Raw genomic sequence first — 20138 nt, 5'->3', positions numbered from 1 at the left:
GAGAAAGTGAGTGAGCTTATTACCCTAAGACTGACCACAATTAATACCTGCTCATTGCCAATTTTTTGTTAGCTTATTTTACATTTGACTTTTAATACATTTACGAAATAAAGTCAGTGCTAATACAGTATTGCCATACGTATTGATCCTGTCTCTACTCTCCTTACAGTAGGTAGATACTTAATCAAATGAAGAATATAAGAATGCCAAACAGCATCTGTGGTCACTTGAAGCACAAATAAAATGACAAAAATCGTAGTAAAAAAATATATAAATATATGACATATCGAAAAAATATAAAAAATTTGTAATACAGAACTTAATTAAACACATTTTTAAATATCATCTTAGAGATTATTACATAATGCCATCATACTCTTGTTTAATAGCAGCTAATTGTTGCATTGCTTCGTTTATATCCGGTTTAAGAGAATGGTACCGTTCTAATTCCTGCATTAGCCTTGCCTTTTCCCTTCTTAAATTGTTTAGCGTTTCGGTTTGTTTGGAAATGTTAGGTAGGCCATACTGTTGATCGGATAACCAAGGATATTTTTTCTGAAAAAAAAATCAGTGCAAGTACTGGCAAACCAAAGATTTTAAGCACAAGTACCTCAAATTTCAGTATTTCCTTTTCGTAGCGATCGATCTTAGCTTGCATAATTTTAACTTCATCACTGGATACACGTGTTATACCTGCGATTTGGTTTTTCGAACGTTCTAATTCGCTGAAACAGTCATTTAGGGACATTTGAAAACAATTAGCTGCGAAAAATACCTTTTTGAAAACTTAATGTCCTTGGTCAACTTTGCTATCAGGTTATTATACATTTTAATGGAACTTTTAACTTTTGTTGTGTAATTTGTTTGTTTTCGTAATCGATCCGCATGTGACAAACTGATCGACTCGCAGTTACAATCTTTTGTTTCAAATTTATTCTGTACATCTACCAGTTTATCCAATTCGTTACGTGCTAGAAGATTGAATTCGTTATCGAGAATTTGCAGTTTTTCCAAGGCCTCTTTCAGTTTGAAATCTGAAAATTAAGAAATAATAGAACCAGTGAACTTTGTTTGAATACTTACTTTGTTGTTTGTGCAAATTTAGTTGTTCTGTTAATAATTCTATTAATTTTAATTTACAAGAAACAAGTGAGTTTATTGCCTCTCCTGAGGTGTCCATCACGTTCATTCAATCGAGTACGTTTAACTTTTGAGTGTGCTATCGTTTTTGGTTTTTCATGACGATCTGGTCCAGGTAGATTAAAAAACAAAAAACTAGCTTTAAAAAATAAGATAACAATGAAAAGTTGAAAACCAACCAAAACACCAAAGGAACTAGAAAAGTAACTAGATATAAAAATAAAATCCCTGTAGATTATGTGTTACTTTCTAATAGAGGGTTTACACAATAGAGTAAAAAATAAACCTAACAAGACAAATGCAGTGTGTTAACGCGACAAACAGTCAGTGGTGTAGGATTTATTATTATTCGTGTTTTGTTTATATAAACATATATGTATTTGAATTAGTTTAAAATTGTGAAAGAAGAAAAAATTGCGTTAGGTGAAGATTATTGGATAATTGTGCTCTTGGCATCGAATTAATTTATACTTAAATATGTTGCCACAACGTGTTTCTTTGTTTTGCTGTAATGTTAATTAACAATTCTATGTTATTTCATTGCTTGTCTTTTATCGTGTGTACAGTGTATGTTATAGGAATTATAGTTGAGCCTATGATTTGACATTTTCTAAATTTGCTTGATAATCATGTATGTTATCACAAACAATTAATTTTGCTATAGGTACAGTTTAATATATTAATTTCTCGGCTGGTTTTTCTCTTGGTCAGTTCTTTTTTGCCCAGCCTATTTTTACTCGGTGAACTATCATTTTCACATTTTATTCTTGCATTGTAATTTACTTCGACTAAACTTCCGGGCTTTCGAAATCTTTATAATAATAACAATCATTAATAAACAAATTTTTTGCCATCTCAGTGTTTTATTTTGCGTTTCTTCCCTACGGTACTACAGGTCATAGCTCATAGTGTTGTTCTGTTTGGTTTTGTAGGAAAGTCATTGGAGGGTGGCTTTTTTTAAAATGTTCTCGGGTTTATTTTATTTTAGTGTTATTGCAGTTTGGAGTTAACGTACGTAGAACCGGCAGGAGTTAAGTGCACTGCAACGTTTTGTAGAATATAGCTGCTGAACAAGGACGCCCGGTTAATACAGATCCTGGTTATGCGAAATGCTGTCACCCAACGATGTATCGATCTGCGATAATAGGAATTGGTCTATCACATTTTTCGGACCGATTTTCTATACTTGGGTTGAATCAAGATTCTGATTCTGTATATATTAAATAAAAATTATCTAAGTTAGGCCGCTTTTCGTTTATAAATACAGTGGTTAGACTTGTTTCTAAAACGACCATTTTTTTGCGCCGCCCGGTATATCTCAAATAAACATAGTTCTACCAGTTGTTAGCAACTCAAATGTTTATGAGGAAAATATTTCATTGGGAAGAAATCCAAAATTCACTATCTTCTTCTTCTTCTTATATATAAAATTGTGTTGTATCTGCGTGTGTTTGTGACTGAACTCCTCAACGGTTGGACGGACTTTAATGAAATTTTTTTATGTGTCTCTGTGTGTCCCTTGATGATTTTGATCCACAATTGAACCCGATCGAATTATAGGATTTTTTAAAAACTTTTTTTTCGTTGATGTCGCACTCTGCTAGTTCGCTTACCGATCGATACGTGCGCCAAGACCCTTGCGGGTAGTTCTGTGCCGATGTATTTACACTTTATATTGAGTGTACGAAGTCGCGGGGGAAAATCTAGTTTTCAATATTCCAAATGTAATTACTTACTTATTACCTATTATTAGAAAAGTGTAATGTATTTTAAGATAAGAAAAAAAACAATTTTTACTGTGTTTTTGCGTTTACCACGCAATGTTAAAATACACCCTGGTGTGTGTGTTAATTTAAGATTTGTTCAACATATTTGCTATTTGAGAAATTACTTGGTATGGTATGTAAATTCTAGTGCAAAAAACCCTTTACGGTCGCCGTTTTTATCATAGAGAAGGAAATGGTTTTTATTATATAGATAAAGTCGCAAAAACAGCAACCAACACTATTTAGCCAAGTAAAGGTTACAAAACCTTTGCTTAGTTCCGAACACCACACTTGAATATTGATAGATCGTAAAGTGACACCTAGAGCTTCATACAATCAGTCTCCCCTTTCTTCCATAGTCTAAGATATCTGATATTGAATAGACACGTTCCAAAGATCAATGTTATGCTCTATGCACGTTCTTTGTTACGATCATTCTTTTTTTTACAGCACTCTGTATAGTGACTGCAGTGTCATCTAGTGGTGGGCGTTTGATGCTCACGTGACAGAAAATAACCTGAGTTGAGTGTAGCTGTAAATACTCCTTTAGTTTTGAAACAAGGCCGTTGCCGTTAATCGCAAATTTGAAAAATATACAATGGCAGATGATGATGAAATAGACATTTTGGGTGATTTTAGTTTAGATAATTTCTTATCAAAAAACGATTCCGAAATGTAAGCAAATTATGCGCATAAAGATTTTGTTAGGTTAAGTAACAATTTTCAATTGCAGATACAACAACACGGATTTAGTGTCTCATACTAGCGAAATATTGAATTGTAACTGCTCCTCCGAATGGTTCCTTGAACAAAATTCATCTACGAACTCGTGCTGTTACAACAGCGCTCATTCCGATCTTGACGTAGACTTGGGCCAAGAGCCAATTCAAAACGTTGACAAACACCAAATACTAACAGAAAATACTATCACAGACGCTAGCGGTTGGACGAAAAGGGAGAAAAACTTGCTGGAGAGGGGTATCGAAATCTTTGGGAAAAGTGGCACAAGGCTGGCTCAATTTATCGGAACAAAAACTGCAAGTGAGGTCAAACATTATTTAAAATATTTCCACACAGAAATTGTGGTGCAAGGCCTAGATGGGCAGCCTATTATAGAAGAAACTGTTGTAACTTCTGATAATTTGAACTTGTGCGATGATGGTGCAGTTCTAGACGATTTTGAGGTAACTTCTACCCTAGTGTAAGGAATAGAATAGTAATGTACTTTTGGATACAGAAATTGAAGAGTTACTTATGTTACTGTGGCATATTCTAATTTTTAGTGTAGGGAACCTTTGAAACATATACCTAGGTAGGCTCTAGACACCTTTAGCTTACAAGGTGCAGAATGTGAAGATTTATTTTTCATTTGATCTGATTGATACGCCCCTATGTGAATAGACTTGTTTCAATGGTCTTCCTTTTTCTCTATAAAATTATCTGACTATTCTCATAAACGATGGTGAATTTTAGATCCCGGCAAGTATTGAGGAAGTTATTGCCGCTGTAAGTACAGCTAAACCAACAATTGCAGTTGGCAAACGAACCTCTAAGAAATCTCAAAACTTGGAAGCGAAACCCAAAGTTAATTATGGTATTTTAACATTCAACAAAAAATTTTAGTTCATAACAACTGTAAATTTTAGGTCATGGAAAAAGAGGCAACATGCATCGGCAAATTCAACCAGCGAAAAGGTCAAAAAAGGATGGCGTCAAGTTTAAATTTTGCGCAAAATTAAAAGCATCCGATGTTCAAAAGGTGAAAAAGAAAAACATGATGTTAAGCGCACCTGTGGATAACTCATATATCCAAAATACATTACCGTTTGACGATATTCACAGTATAAATGGAGAAGAAGTGGTATGTTAATTTTTTTGCAATGTTTGGTATTCATGTCGCTCTCTAGGTTAAAATTTCGAAGGAGAGTACTGATGAGGATATAGATTTAGATGTCGAGAATGATGACAATCATTATCAAAATATATCGAGCAAAAACGTTGATGTGGCTATTGCTAATAAAATAGGGGAAACCGACAAGGGGCCTCCTGTGCAAAAAGAGCATATTGCCACATCTACTAGTACGGTAGCACAGGGTGCTTCCATGGAATCTACTTCTTCTGTCCAGCATTCAGATTTAAATGTTGGTAAAGAGATTTATGATCTGTTAACTTCTATGGACTGCCCAACATGTGAAGTTATATTAGGTAAAGACGAGGTGACAGATCTAGAAAAGTACGTACATGACGAATATTTTAATGGGCGAACTGTCAAAACTCCCAAGAGATACTTGAAAGTAAGTAGTGGACAAAATTAATTTGAAAGGTAGATGTTGCCAACATAAGCGCGTTCGCACCTCCAGATGCAGTATGGGGTCTTATAAACTAATTGCATCTCTTACTAGTTTGCGTCATTCTTCTATAATACTATCCTTGTTTCTAACCGCATTGATGTCAAATTGACATATGATTAAATTGAAGTATTAAAACAAAACATAATCTCCTTGTGCTGTCATTGTCACGTTTGGCAAGCATGTACTGTATGTCCATAAGCACCATACTGCATCTGAAGATGCGAACGCGCTGGTACCAATTGTGGTCATATATTTTTATAAGCGAGTTGTGGGGGAGTGGTGCATTGAGGCGAATAACTACTGAGTTTGATTTGGGATGGGATTCTTTACGGCTCGTATCCACGCAAGTTTTCTGAGCGAAGCGCATTTCCGTGCCTATAGGCACATAGAGCGCGCTGCACCGAAGCGACGCGGCGCGACACTCTGTCATCTGTTATCCTATAATCTTCATTTAACAATAGTGTCCTCTGATGAGGAAGATACGTTTATAATTTCAACTTTAAGCAAAGAAAAAGGCCGCTTCGTTGCGCTGCCGATCGCTGCGCTTCCGCTTTCATAAACAACTAACTAATCCTTCTGTGTTGATTTAACTTAAATGTTGTAAATAAAAGTTGAATTGAATCTGTCAGACATGGACACTTTTCAACAAATGTTTTTCTTTTAATACACTGTTATGTTAAATAAAGATATCGAACAAGTCTTGAATTTTGTGAATTTTCCAGTTCTTTGTTATTTATTGTTACCACGAAATCGTTGGGGTCCAAGGTGCAAAAAATTGCGTTGCGTCATTTTTTTAGAGTGGCTAGTTCCGTTGAAAAACCAATTTATTAATCACAGTTGTTCATTTAATTGTTTATACAACGTGCTTTGGGATTTTGGAGCTGAGATTAAAGTTTTACTTTTCCTTATGCCTGTAATTTGGAAAGATATATATGAAATTAAAGGTACTTAATTTTTTACTGGATTTTCTAATATAGTGGAGTGATTAACTATGCAAATGGGATTTTCTGCCATATCAAAATTTAAATACCCCCAAAAGTTGATGCATTAATAACCATTTTTGATACACCTAGAATAAAATCATGTCAAACAGTATACAGAGTGGGCCCAAAAATGATTTATTTGATCAAAAGTAAACTACCTTAATTTTGCAAAATAATTCAAAATTTTATGAAGAAAACTTACTTAGAAAGTGTATGTTGGCAACAGCACCATTTGTTTTAACTTGTAAATTACTGTGCACTGCATAAATTGACATTGTAGATTAGAAACCACATTCTAAACGCTTGGACTGTTGGCAAGCCTGCATATGTAACAAAAACATCTGTTCGCCAAGGCCTCAAGAATTGCGGAGATGTTAACTGCATTGGGCGTATACACTACTTCTTAGAACAAATCGGCGCCATAAATTTCGGTTGTGGTCAGTAGACTTTTGATAAGATAAGTTGCAATTGACTGTACACATTTGCAACTCGATCTTTGCGGTTTACAAATTGTTTCATTACTGTAACTTCATTTGCAGCCGATACAATTTACATTCGACCTTTGCGTGATTGGCTGATGGTTAGCGCGCCGTTTCAAAGAGAAAAACCACAAAAAAGTAACACTATAGCCTTACCCAAAGCACCAGTTACAAATCGACAGAGAATCCGGAAGAAACTGCTACATGTAAGTATGCCCACTTTGTGCTTATAATACAGATAGAATCCCATACCCTTTAGCTTTAATCTACATTTGCGTACTTCAAATTTTTATGTCATAAGTACAGTTTACTTCGCGCAGTATTTAGGAGCAGCCAGAAGCTGCCTTGGTATAGGTTTATGTCCAGAACATTCTAGAACAATTTTACTTCAATTATATTACAATACATTTTAAATGAAATAACAATTACGATTTCTTACTTTTAAAGGATGGACAAGGAGGATATACCTTAACTCACAATGAAAATGGAGACGTAATTAATACTACCATTGTTAGCGAGGAACCTGTGGTTAAACAAAGGACATACGTAAAAACACCCACAATAAGATTGATTTACTGCAAGGCCTTTTCTGAGGAAAGTCCAGTAAGTGAATACTCTCAAAACTAACATTGATTCATTCAATTGAGACATTTTGCAGCAACAGTTTCAGATTAATCTTCACCTGCAAGCGCTCCTTTTGATGGATCTACATGCGCATACGTCCACCGCTGAAGTCATGGGGCTCATCGGTGGATATTGGAACCCGGACAGTAAAATTATGACAATATTGCGTTACGTGCCGTGTCGTAACATTGCATCATCCGCCACTCATTGTGATATGTGTCCAATTAGTCAAGCGAAAGCCGCGGATATGATTCACGACGAAGGTTTCAATATACTGGGCTGGTTTCATTCGCATCCGACCTTCGCGCCGGAACCGTCTCAGCAAGATCTGGATACGCAGCTGACTGTGCAGCAATGGATTGGGCATAATAAACCCTGTGTCGGGGTAATACTTTCACCCTTCAGTGCTCATGGGGCATTAATTGCTTCACCCTATCGCTGTTTAATCGTCGCAAAGAAACACAACTTTGAGGACCAATTTGTGCCGTACAAGTTTAAAGTGGAATTAATATCCTCGAACTTGGATAGTAAGTATTTATTAGGTCAGGCCTGGAATATCATGTATAAAGCTTCCAATGTTCCTGAAAAAAGTCGCGTGGATTTCAAGAGGGCTTATTTTTTGGATCAGTCAATTACATTTTGCGACAAAGTAAGTATGAAACTTTTAAATTGTATCTAATGTGCCTTTTACAGTTTATCTCCAGTGTTAAAATGCACTTGGCGAAATGTTCTGACGTGAATAAAACAGAATGTGATAAAATAACTCAAGGTTTTGCTAATATTTGTTATAGTTGAACGTGACAGAATGACAGAATTTGGTTCATTTGTTTAAGTATTATTTAAACTGTAGAATTTTGTGTTTAGTTTTTGTGTGTACAATTAATAAATTATATCTTTGCTAACATTTTGTTGTATGTTCATGTTTTCTTGTTGGTTATGTCATACAATCCTTGATGTAGGTTAGTAATCTTGTAGTCTAAGGGCGTTACTCAGTGATATTGGGGCAAAGTTATTGTCTGGAGTCATATCTGGGTTAACGATTTTAGATTATCAAATGAATTTAAATCAAAATTTATAATATTGTAGAGATGTGCTGGAGTTTTATATTCTTTGTTTTTATACTAAAAAAATAGTAACAATGTTTAACATTTTTAGCTCCCTAGCTTGTTGACGTTTTAGATCATTTTAAACATTTGAAGTTTAAAATTTTTTCCCGTCTGCATTTGTACGAACGTACGGACGTTGGTAATTCAAGGTAACTGCTAACTGCTTGATTTTGTTCAAATTTTGGAAACGAAAAATAAGGTGCGGGATTAAACAAAAATTTTGGAGCGCCGCAACACCATCGAATTTTTCTTTTCAAAAATAACTAGAGTTTTAATTAAAGTATTTTAATGACCTTATTTTGGTATGTACAAGCTACAAAAATTGTGCTAGGTTTTATTACAAAAAAACTGAAAAAATGTCAAAAGTTAAAAACCTAAAATATTTTTTCCGTAAATTTTGATTTCGTGAACATTTTGGCTGTGTATAAATATTTAAATACTTTATTTAAACAATGGATCTTTTCATTATACTAAAGATATACCATTGTTTAAATAAAGTATTTAAACAATGAAAAACCTAACATACACAGCCAAAATGTTAACGAAATCAAAATAAAGTATTTAATGAATGATTATACATACAAGGAATTTAATACGCGTTCGGCAAAGTTCGCGGTGACGTCATTCCAAAAAAAAACATTTAGAATAGCATTTGACTTTTGCAGATGCTCATTTGACTTTTGCAGATCTTCAGGAGGGTCGGTTGCCTATCTGTAGCCATCCATTCCATGCATTGACTTGTTTTTTCTAAAATTATACATATCCCATATATATTATACATTTAAGAAAAATTCCCTGTACCTATAGGCTATATGTAAACATTATACATGTCCTTTGAATATAAAATATATACCGGGTGGTGCCTAGCGCGACGCAGCATAGGGCTTTCAATGGTAATTTCTTTATAGTCAATTACTAGCTCCCCGAGCAAAAGTCTAAATACGTTTTCTTTAGAGAAAAAAATACTGCATCTGTTCATATGATTACTTATAATTTTCCGTTTTTTAAAACCGTAGAAATCAACAAAATAAAAAGGTTCATTTTACAATAAATCAGATATGCCTTGGAATTACCAAAAAAAAACAGCGATCACGTTTCATTATTTGCCTTTGACGTATATTAAATTTATACTTGTTTATAAATTAGTTAAAGAACTGCAAGTGCAATAACGTTCAAAATGTCCATCAAAACCATCAGGAAAACGACAATACATTCAACGTTTTGACTGCAGTAGCGGAAAATCCGAATATGAGTTTAGGAACAAATCTTCTTCAAATCAGTTTTTTTTCTTCGATTATGTAGGTACTCTGATTCCGGAAAATGATAAACAAATAGTATCTGATGCAGATGCAGCATACATTCTCTAAAAAAACATTACCCCATAGACGCTTTTTCTTGCGTCGGATAGTTGAAACAGAATTAAATATGACAATTCAACTCATGTATAAAAAATCGCATAAGCCGCAGTGTAATTGTCACTTTGACAGCGGCAAAAGTTACCTGCAACTTTTCCAGCGACAAATGCACTAGTGGTTTTTTCACTTATTCATTTTGGAACAATTATCGCATTATCCTTTCCCATATGATTAGCTTGACGTCTGTCAATAATTGACTAGTTTGGTGAATTTCTTGTTCGTTAAATTGTCCTGCCGAATTACACTCGAGGTTTGTATTTAAACCGAGTAAATTTGGGTTGTTGCAATTCAAATCTGTTTCCTTTTAGCAATTGAACTCGAAAAACTGTCAACCTAAAAATGCTCCACCTGCGGTGTCGCATTTTTATTAGTTGACAGTTTTTCTCGTCTAATTGCTAGGCAACAAATTTTCATTACCTAAACAACCCAAATTTACTCGGTAAAATACAAACCTCTTGTGCAATTATAAGTGAAAATCGTTCGACGTCAAACAAGTTAACTTAGATGCGATGCGCTTGTAGTTTGTTAAAAGATTCCAAAGCATCACTGATTTATAAAAATGTAATTTTTTATTTTGTCGATTTCTACGGTTTTGAAAAATGGAAAATTATAACTAAAAGTATGAACAGATGCAGTATTTTTTTCTCTAAAAAAACGTATTTAGACTTTTGCTCTAAAATAATTAGGGGAGCTAGTAATTGACTATAAAGAAATTACCATTGAAATCCCTATGCTGCGTCGCGCTAGGCACCACCCTGTATATTCAAAGTACATGTCACAGAGATCCCAAAAGAACCTAAGGGGGTAGATAATTTCTTCCTGGGAAAGGGGTAAAGCAAAAAAATTCAATACTTTGTCTTAAATTTTAGTAACATTGCACAAGAATAGTAGATCACGTAAAGATCTTACATGAAGTTATAACCTGCAACAAAAATATGTTGTTATATTTATATGTTATTATTATTTAATATTATCGCATAATTATCTAAACAAGTAAACAAGGTATTTACAGAACATAGAAATGAATAAAATTACCTTAAATAAGAATTGCCACCTTGCCTGAATTTTATTTTTTAGGGGGAGGCTACGCCAAAGTATCGAGTATCAAGGTAATGATTGGTAACAGTTTCAGCTTGACTTGTTATTATTATAATTCTTCTAGCCAGGGGAGTAGTCCCCCCCCCCACCCACCCATCTACGTTCTTGAAAGAGCCGTATAAAGTTACCAGTAAATTGTCGACCGAACGAAGAGGCCTTCCGTATCATAAAAATTCTGTTCAGATCAGTTTGGTCGGGAGAATTACGTAGGAGATTTGTGTAATCAACTGATGAATCCATTTTCAGTCTTCTCGAAAGGAATTATAAACGCTCTTTACACGTTACAATAATATGTAGGATGTTTGTTGCATGAATTAGGATTCTAAGCAGTTACAAATGTTTGCAATTTAGTCATAAAGAGTATAAGAACCCTACATATTAAGTTACTCCACACGTAGACAGCGTTGAACTAATTCCGAATGGCACTTGAGGTAAGTAAATCCAATAACATGAACAGCATTGCTACTGTTCCTAATGGGAGCGGCGGTATACTAGAAACAAATTCCCATGGGAATAGATAATATTGCTAGTTACATGGAATAGAATAACTTATACAGTCATACTTATTTAATAGTTTATTGAAAATAATCTTAGTTAAATTATTAAATATAAATTGGCTTTCATACTATAGTCACATAATTTATCAAGGGAAGTAGCCTCACTAATTTCACTAAATCACTAATAACATAAATAAACTGTAGTGAAAAAAAAATTGGTATCTACTAAATAACTTTCACAATTATAAAATACTAGGGTGCTTATAGAATAGAGATTCCATAAAATAATTTCAATAAATTAGTCGGTCTGGCATTTATACACCTGCTAAAGCTTGATTCACATCATTAATTAAATCTTCAACCTCTTCGAGCCCCACCGATAGCCTAATTAGACTATCATTGATTTGTAAAATCTTCCTTTGCTCTTCGGGTACCGATGCGTGCGTCATTACGGAACTGTGAACGAGATTATGAGACTTAGTCGGCAAATTGTAAATGGTGACTTACGGTAATTCCGCCAAACTTTCGTAACCGCCCAGACTTTCGGCTAAGGTGAATATTTTTAAATTGTTTAGGAACTTTTTCGATTCTTCCAATCCTCCTTGAATGTAAAAGCTAATCATGCCACTGTGTCCGGACGTTTGCCTTTTGAAGAGTGCGTGCTGAGGATGACTGGGTAACCCTGAAAGTTATGTGATTGGTTACGGTGCGAATTTTTTCGCATAATGGTTTACCTGGGTGAAGAACTTTGCTGACTTTTGGATGAGTTTCTAGGAATTTCGCTAAGGTTAGTGCACTAGCGCTGTGTTGTCTCATCCGAATTGCCAACGTCTTCAAACTTCTGCTTACTTGGTAGCAATCGAAAGGCGATGGAACAATACCTAAGGCTGTAAAACGGACATTAAAGCATGTAATTGTGTGATCTTCCCATTTACCATTTTGAAGGTAGCGCATTTTGTTGTGCAGCGCTTCGTCTCTTACTATGACCGCTCCCATCACAACATCGGAATGTCCGTTCATGTACTTTGTTAAGGAATGGGCAACTATGTCGGCTCCTAATTCTAATGGCCTTTGTAAATACGGAGTTAGGAATGTATTGTCGACTGCTAATAATAATTTATGTTTCTTGGCCACCGTCGCCACTGCCTTAATGTCTATGATTTTTAAAATCGGATTCGTAGGTGTTTCTAGCCATATTAACTGCAAAAAAATACATTTTTGTTTATTGCTGCTCTAAATTTTCGGTACTATCACCAAATAAAATTTAAACAAGGTAATTAAACTTGAATAATATACAATATTAACAACCCAAAATATCTCTTTTTTATTTTATAACTCACATTAGAAATTTATTGCTAATAAAATTATTTATTGTAATATGATAAACAAACCTTTGTCAAATGTGCATGAATCATGCACAGATTATGGTGGAAATTTTTCTTTATAATGAGCTGTTTCAAACAAATATAGACAACGAGCGACAAACACAGACAGACGGACAGAAAGTTCTTAGGACCAACATTAAATCAGTTAGTCCTTTGACCCAGTCTACCTATTACTGAAAACAGAATTGGAAAATTCGAAACTGTTCACGAGTACCATGTACACGGACGAACGGACAGAAAAAAAGTCGGTCGAGCCGTTATCTGGGAAAATTTCCATACATACAGATGGAAAAAATTTTCATTTTTCACTTGCCTATTATATGCAAATTATATCTGTCATATGAGATATAGGTATAAAACAGTCCATGACGTCCGAGGGCATAATGGATTGTCGTCTCATTATGCCCGCAAACGTCCTGTCAATAGTTATATTTATGTATCAAGGGCATTAAGGTGATATTTATGCCGAGGGCGACAGAGCCCGAGGGATCGTAAGTCGCGCGAGGGTTAAATATCGAGTAACGTCACAGGTGCTGCATACAAAATTTTATTTTTCATAATTCCAAATCATGTATTTCCAATATACAAATGCAATGAATATTGTCTGCCCAACATTAAAGGGCTGATCGAGATATACCTATTATGTATTAAAAAAAGATGTTACTTTATTTGTATGAAGCACTTTAATGTTGGGTAGTCAATATTCATTACATTTGTATTTTGGAAATACATTATTTGGAATGATGAAAAATAAAATTTTGTATGCACCTCAGGCATTAATCGATATTTAACCCTTGGGCGACTTACAATCCCTCGGATTGTGTCGCCCTCGGAATAAATATCGCCTTAATGGCCGTTGATAGATAAATGACTATTATTCTTTAAAAGTTGCTGAAAATGATCTAAAACGTCGACATCTGATGAAAAAAGTGGTGATTACGAAAGTCACCTAATTCAAGCTAGGACGCTAAAAATTATCTTTCAGATTTTACAAGTTTTGAATGAAACCTCCTAGGGATGACAGATGTTTGGACAGTATTGAATGTTAGGTATACTATTTTGTATTGTGCTTTGTGACCGATTTAAAATAGTGTCTAAATCGTTTGACATACAAAGTATAGAGAATGTAGATCAAAAGAACAAAACTTTATGATACTAATTTTGTTGATTAAAAACCGCTTTAGAATTGAATGATTTGTTTTTGTAAATTTTGGTCTCCATTGCAATACGCCGGGACATGATAAGAGAAATTAATATCAAACAAAGAGGCCAACGTTTTTTGACAATTAGAAACGGTTACCACAACAAAATATCTCAAGGAATCGTTAGTTTTAAAGTCTTACCTTAGTGTTTGGTTGAATGGCCTTTTTCACTTTCTCCAGATCTGTTAAATCGGCAAACGTTGTTGTGATACCAAACGATTTTGACACGTTGGTGAGAAGTCGATTGGTCCCACCGTAAACATCGTCCCCGCAGATGATGTGATCTCCAATTTCTAGCGCGCTAACGACCGCCGTTATAGCACCTAATCCAGACGAGTAGCAAATACCGTATTTCCCATTTTCTAAAGCTGCCAAAATGTCTTCTAAAATATTTCTGGTTGGGTTTCCGGACCTGCCGTATTCGTATTTCTGCGAAAATTTTACTTTTAAGACAAAGGCGGGGAGAAATGAATGGACTTACGAGTGGTTGCGCTGGACTAAGCTGTTTGAAGGTAGTCGACATGACAATCGGCGGCACAACGTTTAGGCTGTTCCATTGTTCGGGCTCTTGAGAGACGTGGATGGCGGCGGTTGCAAAACCCTTGGGGTACGGTAGATAGCCATTGTTTTCTTCGTAATCCTCGCATTTACTGTGACCGTTGGTAACACATGCTGGATGGTACTTGGTGTTCTCCCCCATAATGAGCTGAGAACAATAATCAGGTTTTTGTAATATTGCACTGAGCATCATGACTGAAGCAAATAGACTGTATGGCGATTAATTCTGTGCAACTTGCTTATATATTGGCAATAAGTTGTTGTGAAATGATTTAATTGTTACTGTATCACAATATAAAATGTCGTTTGTTACATTCTGACGTATGTATATAACATTTACGACTACATCTGTCTTTCTTTTCCGTACACAAAAATACATAAAACGCAACTATATGCTAATTTGATTTTTATTTGATAATAAGTTCAAGTTTCTTTATATCGCGCTTTCATGATTGATGTGGAGGAAGTAATCTGATAATGATTTGGCAATCTATAGTTGCTATGTAGTCCGACCTCTGCATGTTACCATTAAATCACGCAAGAGATTGGATCACTGGCTAGCAAAAGATAACAAAAGACTTATAAATAAAAAATAAGTTGCCCAAAAATAATGGAAAATTTTGATGTCAAAGTTTAAATAGTTTCAAAATTGTTATTTTTATACAATATACATTCTTTGCGCGCAAGAATGTTATGCAAACTACGCTACGCTTTTTGAGATTTTGGTTTACAAAACAATGCCACACGTAATCTCCACACTTGCCGATGTTTATAACATTATCTTATGGAAGGTCGATCGACATACAGATAGCGACTTAATCCTGATATGATCTGTATCGAATTCGGCGATAATCGCACCCTATCACCAGTGAAGCCCTTGATCCACTTACCCGATGGGCCTTGTATTTTGCTGTACATTGCTCCCTGTCAGCGTTTTTTATGTTTACGACGCTATTAATTTTCAGTTCCTCCACCATTAAGTAGTTAATTATAGTGTCTATTCTATATTAACCCCATTATAAATAGTTAAGTATCTATAACAAATATGACTCATTTGAGATTGCATGACGTCCACTGGAATTGCAAGTCATACAGCGTGGGGATGATCGATAAATTTGAAATGCTCTACTATTTCGAACTCCGCCGTTAGAGTTCGAAATCTACCTCCCCTCCCCTTCCCTTGAGACAATCTTCTGTGTATTTAAATATGAACATAGTTTTAGTTGCAGAATATGATGCGTGGGATGAGAAATTGAGAATGATGGTACAAATTCTTCATCTACAAGCCTGTACCCTGTTTCTACCAAAGGAAACGACTGCTGTGAAGAAACCAAATTTGGCAATCGTTTCTTTCAACACAGCTATTTATACAAGCTTACGTGCCGTAGTTACTGATAACTTCAATCAACCAATTACAGAAAGAATCATACCGACGATAACTGGGACAACTATTTTTGTTTGACAAAAAATGTCGGAATAGTAATGAAACAGTTGGGGTTTTCCATTGACCATTTCTTATGCCCTCCAGAAAAGGGGTGTCCACTCCTGACGAAAATGCAGCTACATGTGTTGCGGAATGATTTGCTTCTGAGTATTGTGATTTCTATGAAGTGCAATGTACATCGAGGGATTTCCCTCATTAGAATTTTTGCGGCGGTTCAACGTTCGGATTACGGATAAGGTATCGTTCGATTATGTGAATGCAGATCCTGATGTGTCATTAGCAATAACTCACAAAGGAAACTTCAGTACAGGATTGCTTGTACACCAAATCTATATTAAGATTAAATCTTCAGGCTTCAACCCTTAAATGATGAAATCATCGTGAAAGTTTCAGTCGTTGTGTGCACGTTATTCACATTATTACGCAATTCATTTTGTTTTGATAATTCTCAAGTTGATATGTCATTGTTTATTATCAACCACAATGTTTGATATTAACACTCTGAAAATGAGAAAGTACCGAAAATTAGTTTCAGGTAACTCGACTTTGGCCGTCTGTGATGTATAACTAACGTTACACCTGTACGTTAAGTTTGACGTTTCTGATTCTGAAATGAAATAAATTTCCAAATTTAGCTTTTGGACAGTTTCTTTTTTTATATCTAAGGACGGAGGAATGGTATAATTTTTATCTCGATTTTGATATTTGAATAATGACTTCTTGTCTTAAATGGAAAGGGTTGAATTTGGTTTTCCGTGTAATTAAACCAAATGTTTTAAACATTTTTCTCTACGATTATTAAACGTTGCACTGATTTTTGTTGCATATTAAATTGCATTATAGCATATATTCTTCACAGCGTGATTTCTTTCTCATTTAGCAAATTACATGCTCTGATTTTTCAGAATTACAAGAGTAATTCTACGGGCCCGCATTTGCTGCCAGCCGGCCAAAGTGAGTTTTAAAGACAAAAAAATTTGCAAAAAAAAAGCTCTTAAAAGTAGCTTTACCTTTTGAACTGAACAATGAACATCCCCTGTTTAAATTATAACCTGCCCATACTAGGGACGCCAAAACCATAAATCTTTGGGTGCAAAATATGAAATTTCTGAAGTGCTACTGCAATTTATTTTACAACAATCCAATTTTTTAACTCGACCCAGTCCCCCCAAAGGGTATCTCTCTGCTCGCGTGCTACATAACTTTGCTCCCAAATCGACTTCGGGTTTTCACTATTTGATAGCTTATACCCTAACCAGTTAACCCCGCCCTGCTTCGCGGTTCTAGTCTTATGTGCAAACAAAAGTTATCCCCCTTAAAAATATTCCTGCAGACAAATACACATTTTAACACATGATGTGGGGTCGGCGATATCAGGGCGCCATTTTTCAGTTTTTTCCTATGTTCTACAGTTTTGGTCCAATCAAATTGGAGTGGTCGGAAAGTTCTTGTAAACGCGCACAATTTTTGCGTGACGGAATTTTGTTTTTTTTCCCTAGGGGCGAGATTAGCCACATTTTGCAAGGCTCGTGTCTTCGAAGGGTAGTCGACTTTGAATCTCCAAAAGTTTCTTAGAGCTCAAATCGCGGTCTGTCTTTCTCTTGCCGCCAATAGCAGCTTGGGCTATGAGAAATGGCCCAAAAAATTGAGTACTTATTGTAGAGGGTTTTTTGGAAAATCCACCAAAATGCGAATTGCGGGCGAACGGGACGCCGGAAGTGGGTACTGACAAAGCGAATGTGGTAGCCCTCGACAAGATCTTATTGATGGTGAAGTCAACACTGGCAAATAGAATACTGATCTGCCACATAAAAAATGCGCTGAAGTCCCTTCGATCTCACACGAGGATAATTTTTTTCAATTATTTTGAAGGAATGTCCCTGTTATCGTACAAAAAAATGTGCATATTCTACTAGGTATCTAGTCTTTGAAAGCATTAGAGTCCTAAATTGTCAAGGGTGCTCTAAAGCTGTTTGGGCACTAAAATTATTTGCAAATAAAAGTTAACACCTAAACTATACGATATGTCAGGATGACTTTTGTTTATTGCTTCCATTATGGTCTTAGAATTTTAGTTAATAGTTTAAATTATAAACCTTGATTTTTTGTAATGTTTCTGAAAAATATTAATGTAAGTAATTGTCAATTGCCCATAATCACACACTTATACTTATCTAAAGCGTTTTTTTGGGTTGACGCAATTAGGATGTGGTCTTGCAAAACGCGATTAAAAAATCGAGTTGAATCTTGCATCATAAGTAATTCTTTTTTACTCTTTAATTTTCACACTGGAAAATGAGTTTGATATGACATTGATTCAGATGAATAGTATCTACTTTCTCTAAAGCTCTAGAATTTCACTCCCGCACTGTATCCTTTAATCTAAAATTTCCCTACGTAAACGATTTGTAAAAAAATAGGAACTGTTTACGACGTTACATAAGGCGCATTTTTGGTTTTGGTTCTGAGAAAAAAATTGAATGATATAATTATACCAATTACATCTTATACTTTTATTTGAACCGCGACCAGCACGTGTGTGTGGACGTCTACAGTTCAATTACATCCAATTTTCGGCATTATTAGCCGTCGGTCAAATTTGCGCAATTTACAACGTCACAAAATTAATATGATTTATTACCCAGACAAATTCGCAATTTTTTGAATTACAAAAATATGATCACCTGCACTTACAGTGTTCCGATCGAAAACGGATGAAGACGGCATTGTCACACACTTTTACGGCACAAAATTAAGCAGAAAAAATGAAGACCGTTCACGTGTGGTCTTTTTCGCGTTTCGATTGCTACCTTGGACGATTACGAGCGCGCCGAACTCTAATACGGGCCCTTATCGCTTATTAATTTTTATCGTGTGACCCTTTCGATATAATGCTATAATCGTGTTGCAAAATCAATAATTATAATTTTTCGTCGTAATTTTTAACATCTTTATCGTTTGTATTGATAACGGTAAGTGCATCAAAGACGATATGATCAACTTCTGCTGCAAGGGGATGGAATGGTCTATAGCAATGAATGGTTAATGACAATTCAAAAAAGTCAAGCTTTGTGACGAAACGGATCAAGGTCTAATTGTAATGAATGTTTGTTAAAAGGTTTAATATGACGACATAGTAGCCAATTGGGGCATTTTCAAAGTCAAGGTAAAAATTGAAATTATACGTCAAACGCCGACACAATTAACGGCTACTAAATTTTTTACAAGCAAATTATAGATATTTCGCATGATTAATAATTATGGCGAGGTTGAAAAGTTGAACTTTCGCATTCAATAATTACACCATAAATTCCGCCCTACCAATGTATTAATATCAATTGTTTTGGAATATACAAAGTTACTGTAAATGCGATATAGAAATGGAGTTGCTATAGCAATTAGTTACTATTATTGTTGATAACATTATAAAAATAAAGCACCCAAATAGTAGAACTAAACGAATCTGTGAATATCATTATCGATAATTGAAAAATTACTTAATAGGTAGTTCAACTTGCGCCCGGGGCCAGATAGTTTCGCAAGATTACTCTTATAATTGTCCAAAATCAAATTTTCCTAATGTTTTAGGAAGTCACACTAGTTCTTTAGGAATTATACAAGGTCTTACTACGTAAAAAAAATTTGGTGGTAGAAGACACAAGCACTTTTTCCAAATAAACCAAGGGTCCAACGTGTTTCGTTTGGGCGCCACCCTCAACAAAGTGGTAAAATTAGCACACCTTCTAACATTTTTCCTCAGCAACCATGTCGAGTTACAAAGATTGGTGGCACGTCCTGGAATATGGGTTTTAGGGTATGCCCATTCCAAAATTCCTACCACGAAAGGGCACAAAAATTCTGATTTCAACGAAATTTGGTAACTGGGGATTTTTGAACATGAAAATCACGAATCTGGAATTTTTAGAAATTGGGAAAAAATCCCTATTTTTTGTATATACTTATAGTAACACCCTGTATACTTCTACCATGTAGAAGTTTCATTTTATCTATTGTATTATTACAATCTTTCTGGTGCCAGAACGGGCCTACCTAACCTTTTTTCCTAGGAAGAATTCAAGGGTATCTACCT

General features: G+C 35.1%; 3 protein-coding genes across 3 annotated transcripts; 1 reads left to right on the top strand and 2 right to left on the bottom strand.

The window, feature by feature from the left end:
* Positions 1-253: 253 nt before the first annotated feature.
* On the bottom strand, positions 254-1328 carry LOC116175341 (uncharacterized protein PFB0145c-like). The gene is made up of 4 exons (XM_031493413.1): positions 1084-1328; positions 776-1034; positions 611-725; positions 254-555 (listed from the first exon to the last, which is right to left on the bottom strand). Exons 1-4 carry the CDS (start codon positions 1187-1189, stop codon positions 358-360), a joined length of 678 nt encoding a protein of 225 aa, XP_031349273.1. The 5' UTR covers positions 1190-1328; the 3' UTR covers positions 254-357.
* A 2075-nt stretch (positions 1329-3403) lies between these two features.
* Positions 3404-8247, top strand: LOC116175339 (histone H2A deubiquitinase MYSM1-like). The gene is made up of 10 exons (XM_031493411.1): positions 3404-3581; positions 3640-4090; positions 4380-4500; positions 4553-4767; positions 4814-5200; positions 6521-6677; positions 6780-6925; positions 7167-7322; positions 7378-7992; positions 8037-8247. The coding sequence occupies exons 1-10, from the start codon at positions 3505-3507 to the stop codon at positions 8136-8138; spliced, it is 2427 nt and encodes an 808-aa protein (XP_031349271.1). The 5' UTR covers positions 3404-3504; the 3' UTR covers positions 8139-8247.
* A 3277-nt stretch (positions 8248-11524) lies between these two features.
* On the bottom strand, positions 11525-14833 carry LOC116175978 (putative cystathionine gamma-lyase 2). The gene is made up of 6 exons (XM_031494377.1): positions 14528-14833; positions 14188-14475; positions 12395-12659; positions 12194-12346; positions 11967-12141; positions 11525-11915 (listed from the first exon to the last, which is right to left on the bottom strand). The coding sequence occupies exons 1-6, from the start codon at positions 14795-14797 to the stop codon at positions 11774-11776; spliced, it is 1293 nt and encodes a 430-aa protein (XP_031350237.1). The 5' UTR covers positions 14798-14833; the 3' UTR covers positions 11525-11773.
* Between the last annotated feature and the right edge of the window lie 5305 nt (positions 14834-20138).

This window comes from Photinus pyralis, unplaced genomic scaffold, assembly GCF_008802855.1.
Source record: "Photinus pyralis isolate 1611_PpyrPB1 unplaced genomic scaffold, Ppyr1.3 Ppyr1.4_LG7, whole genome shotgun sequence".
NCBI classification, from domain to species: Eukaryota; Metazoa; Arthropoda; class Insecta; order Coleoptera; family Lampyridae; genus Photinus; species Photinus pyralis.
The sequence above is the reverse complement of the archived record's forward strand: the minus strand, read 5'-3'. Positions and strand labels throughout refer to the sequence as shown.

Excerpts from the sequence above, each read along its gene's own strand:
- LOC116175341 (XM_031493413.1), bottom strand. The coding sequence starts at position 1,189 with ATGAACGTGATGGACACCTCAGGAGAGGCAATAAACTCACTTGTTTCT. Across the intron at positions 726-775 it reads GACATTAAGTTTTCAAAAAG|CGAATTAGAACGTTCGAAAA; the intron begins GTATTTTTCGCA and ends TGACTGTTTCAG. Across the intron at positions 556-610 it reads AGGAAATACTGAAATTTGAG|AAAAAATATCCTTGGTTATC; the intron begins GTACTTGTGCTT and ends TTTTTTTTTCAG.
- LOC116175339 (XM_031493411.1), top strand. The coding sequence starts at position 3,505 with ATGGCAGATGATGATGAAATAGACATTTTGGGTGATTTTAGTTTAGAT. Across the intron at positions 5,201-6,520 it reads CTCCCAAGAGATACTTGAAA|ATTAGAAACCACATTCTAAA; the intron begins GTAAGTAGTGGA and ends TTGACATTGTAG. Across the intron at positions 7,993-8,036 it reads CAATTACATTTTGCGACAAA|TTTATCTCCAGTGTTAAAAT; the intron begins GTAAGTATGAAA and ends TGCCTTTTACAG.
- LOC116175978 (XM_031494377.1), bottom strand. The coding sequence starts at position 14,797 with ATGATGCTCAGTGCAATATTACAAAAACCTGATTATTGTTCTCAGCTC. Across the intron at positions 12,142-12,193 it reads CAGCAAAGTTCTTCACCCAG|GGTTACCCAGTCATCCTCAG; the intron begins GTAAACCATTAT and ends CATAACTTTCAG. Across the intron at positions 11,916-11,966 it reads GAAAGTTTGGCGGAATTACC|TTCCGTAATGACGCACGCAT; the intron begins GTAAGTCACCAT and ends TCTCGTTCACAG.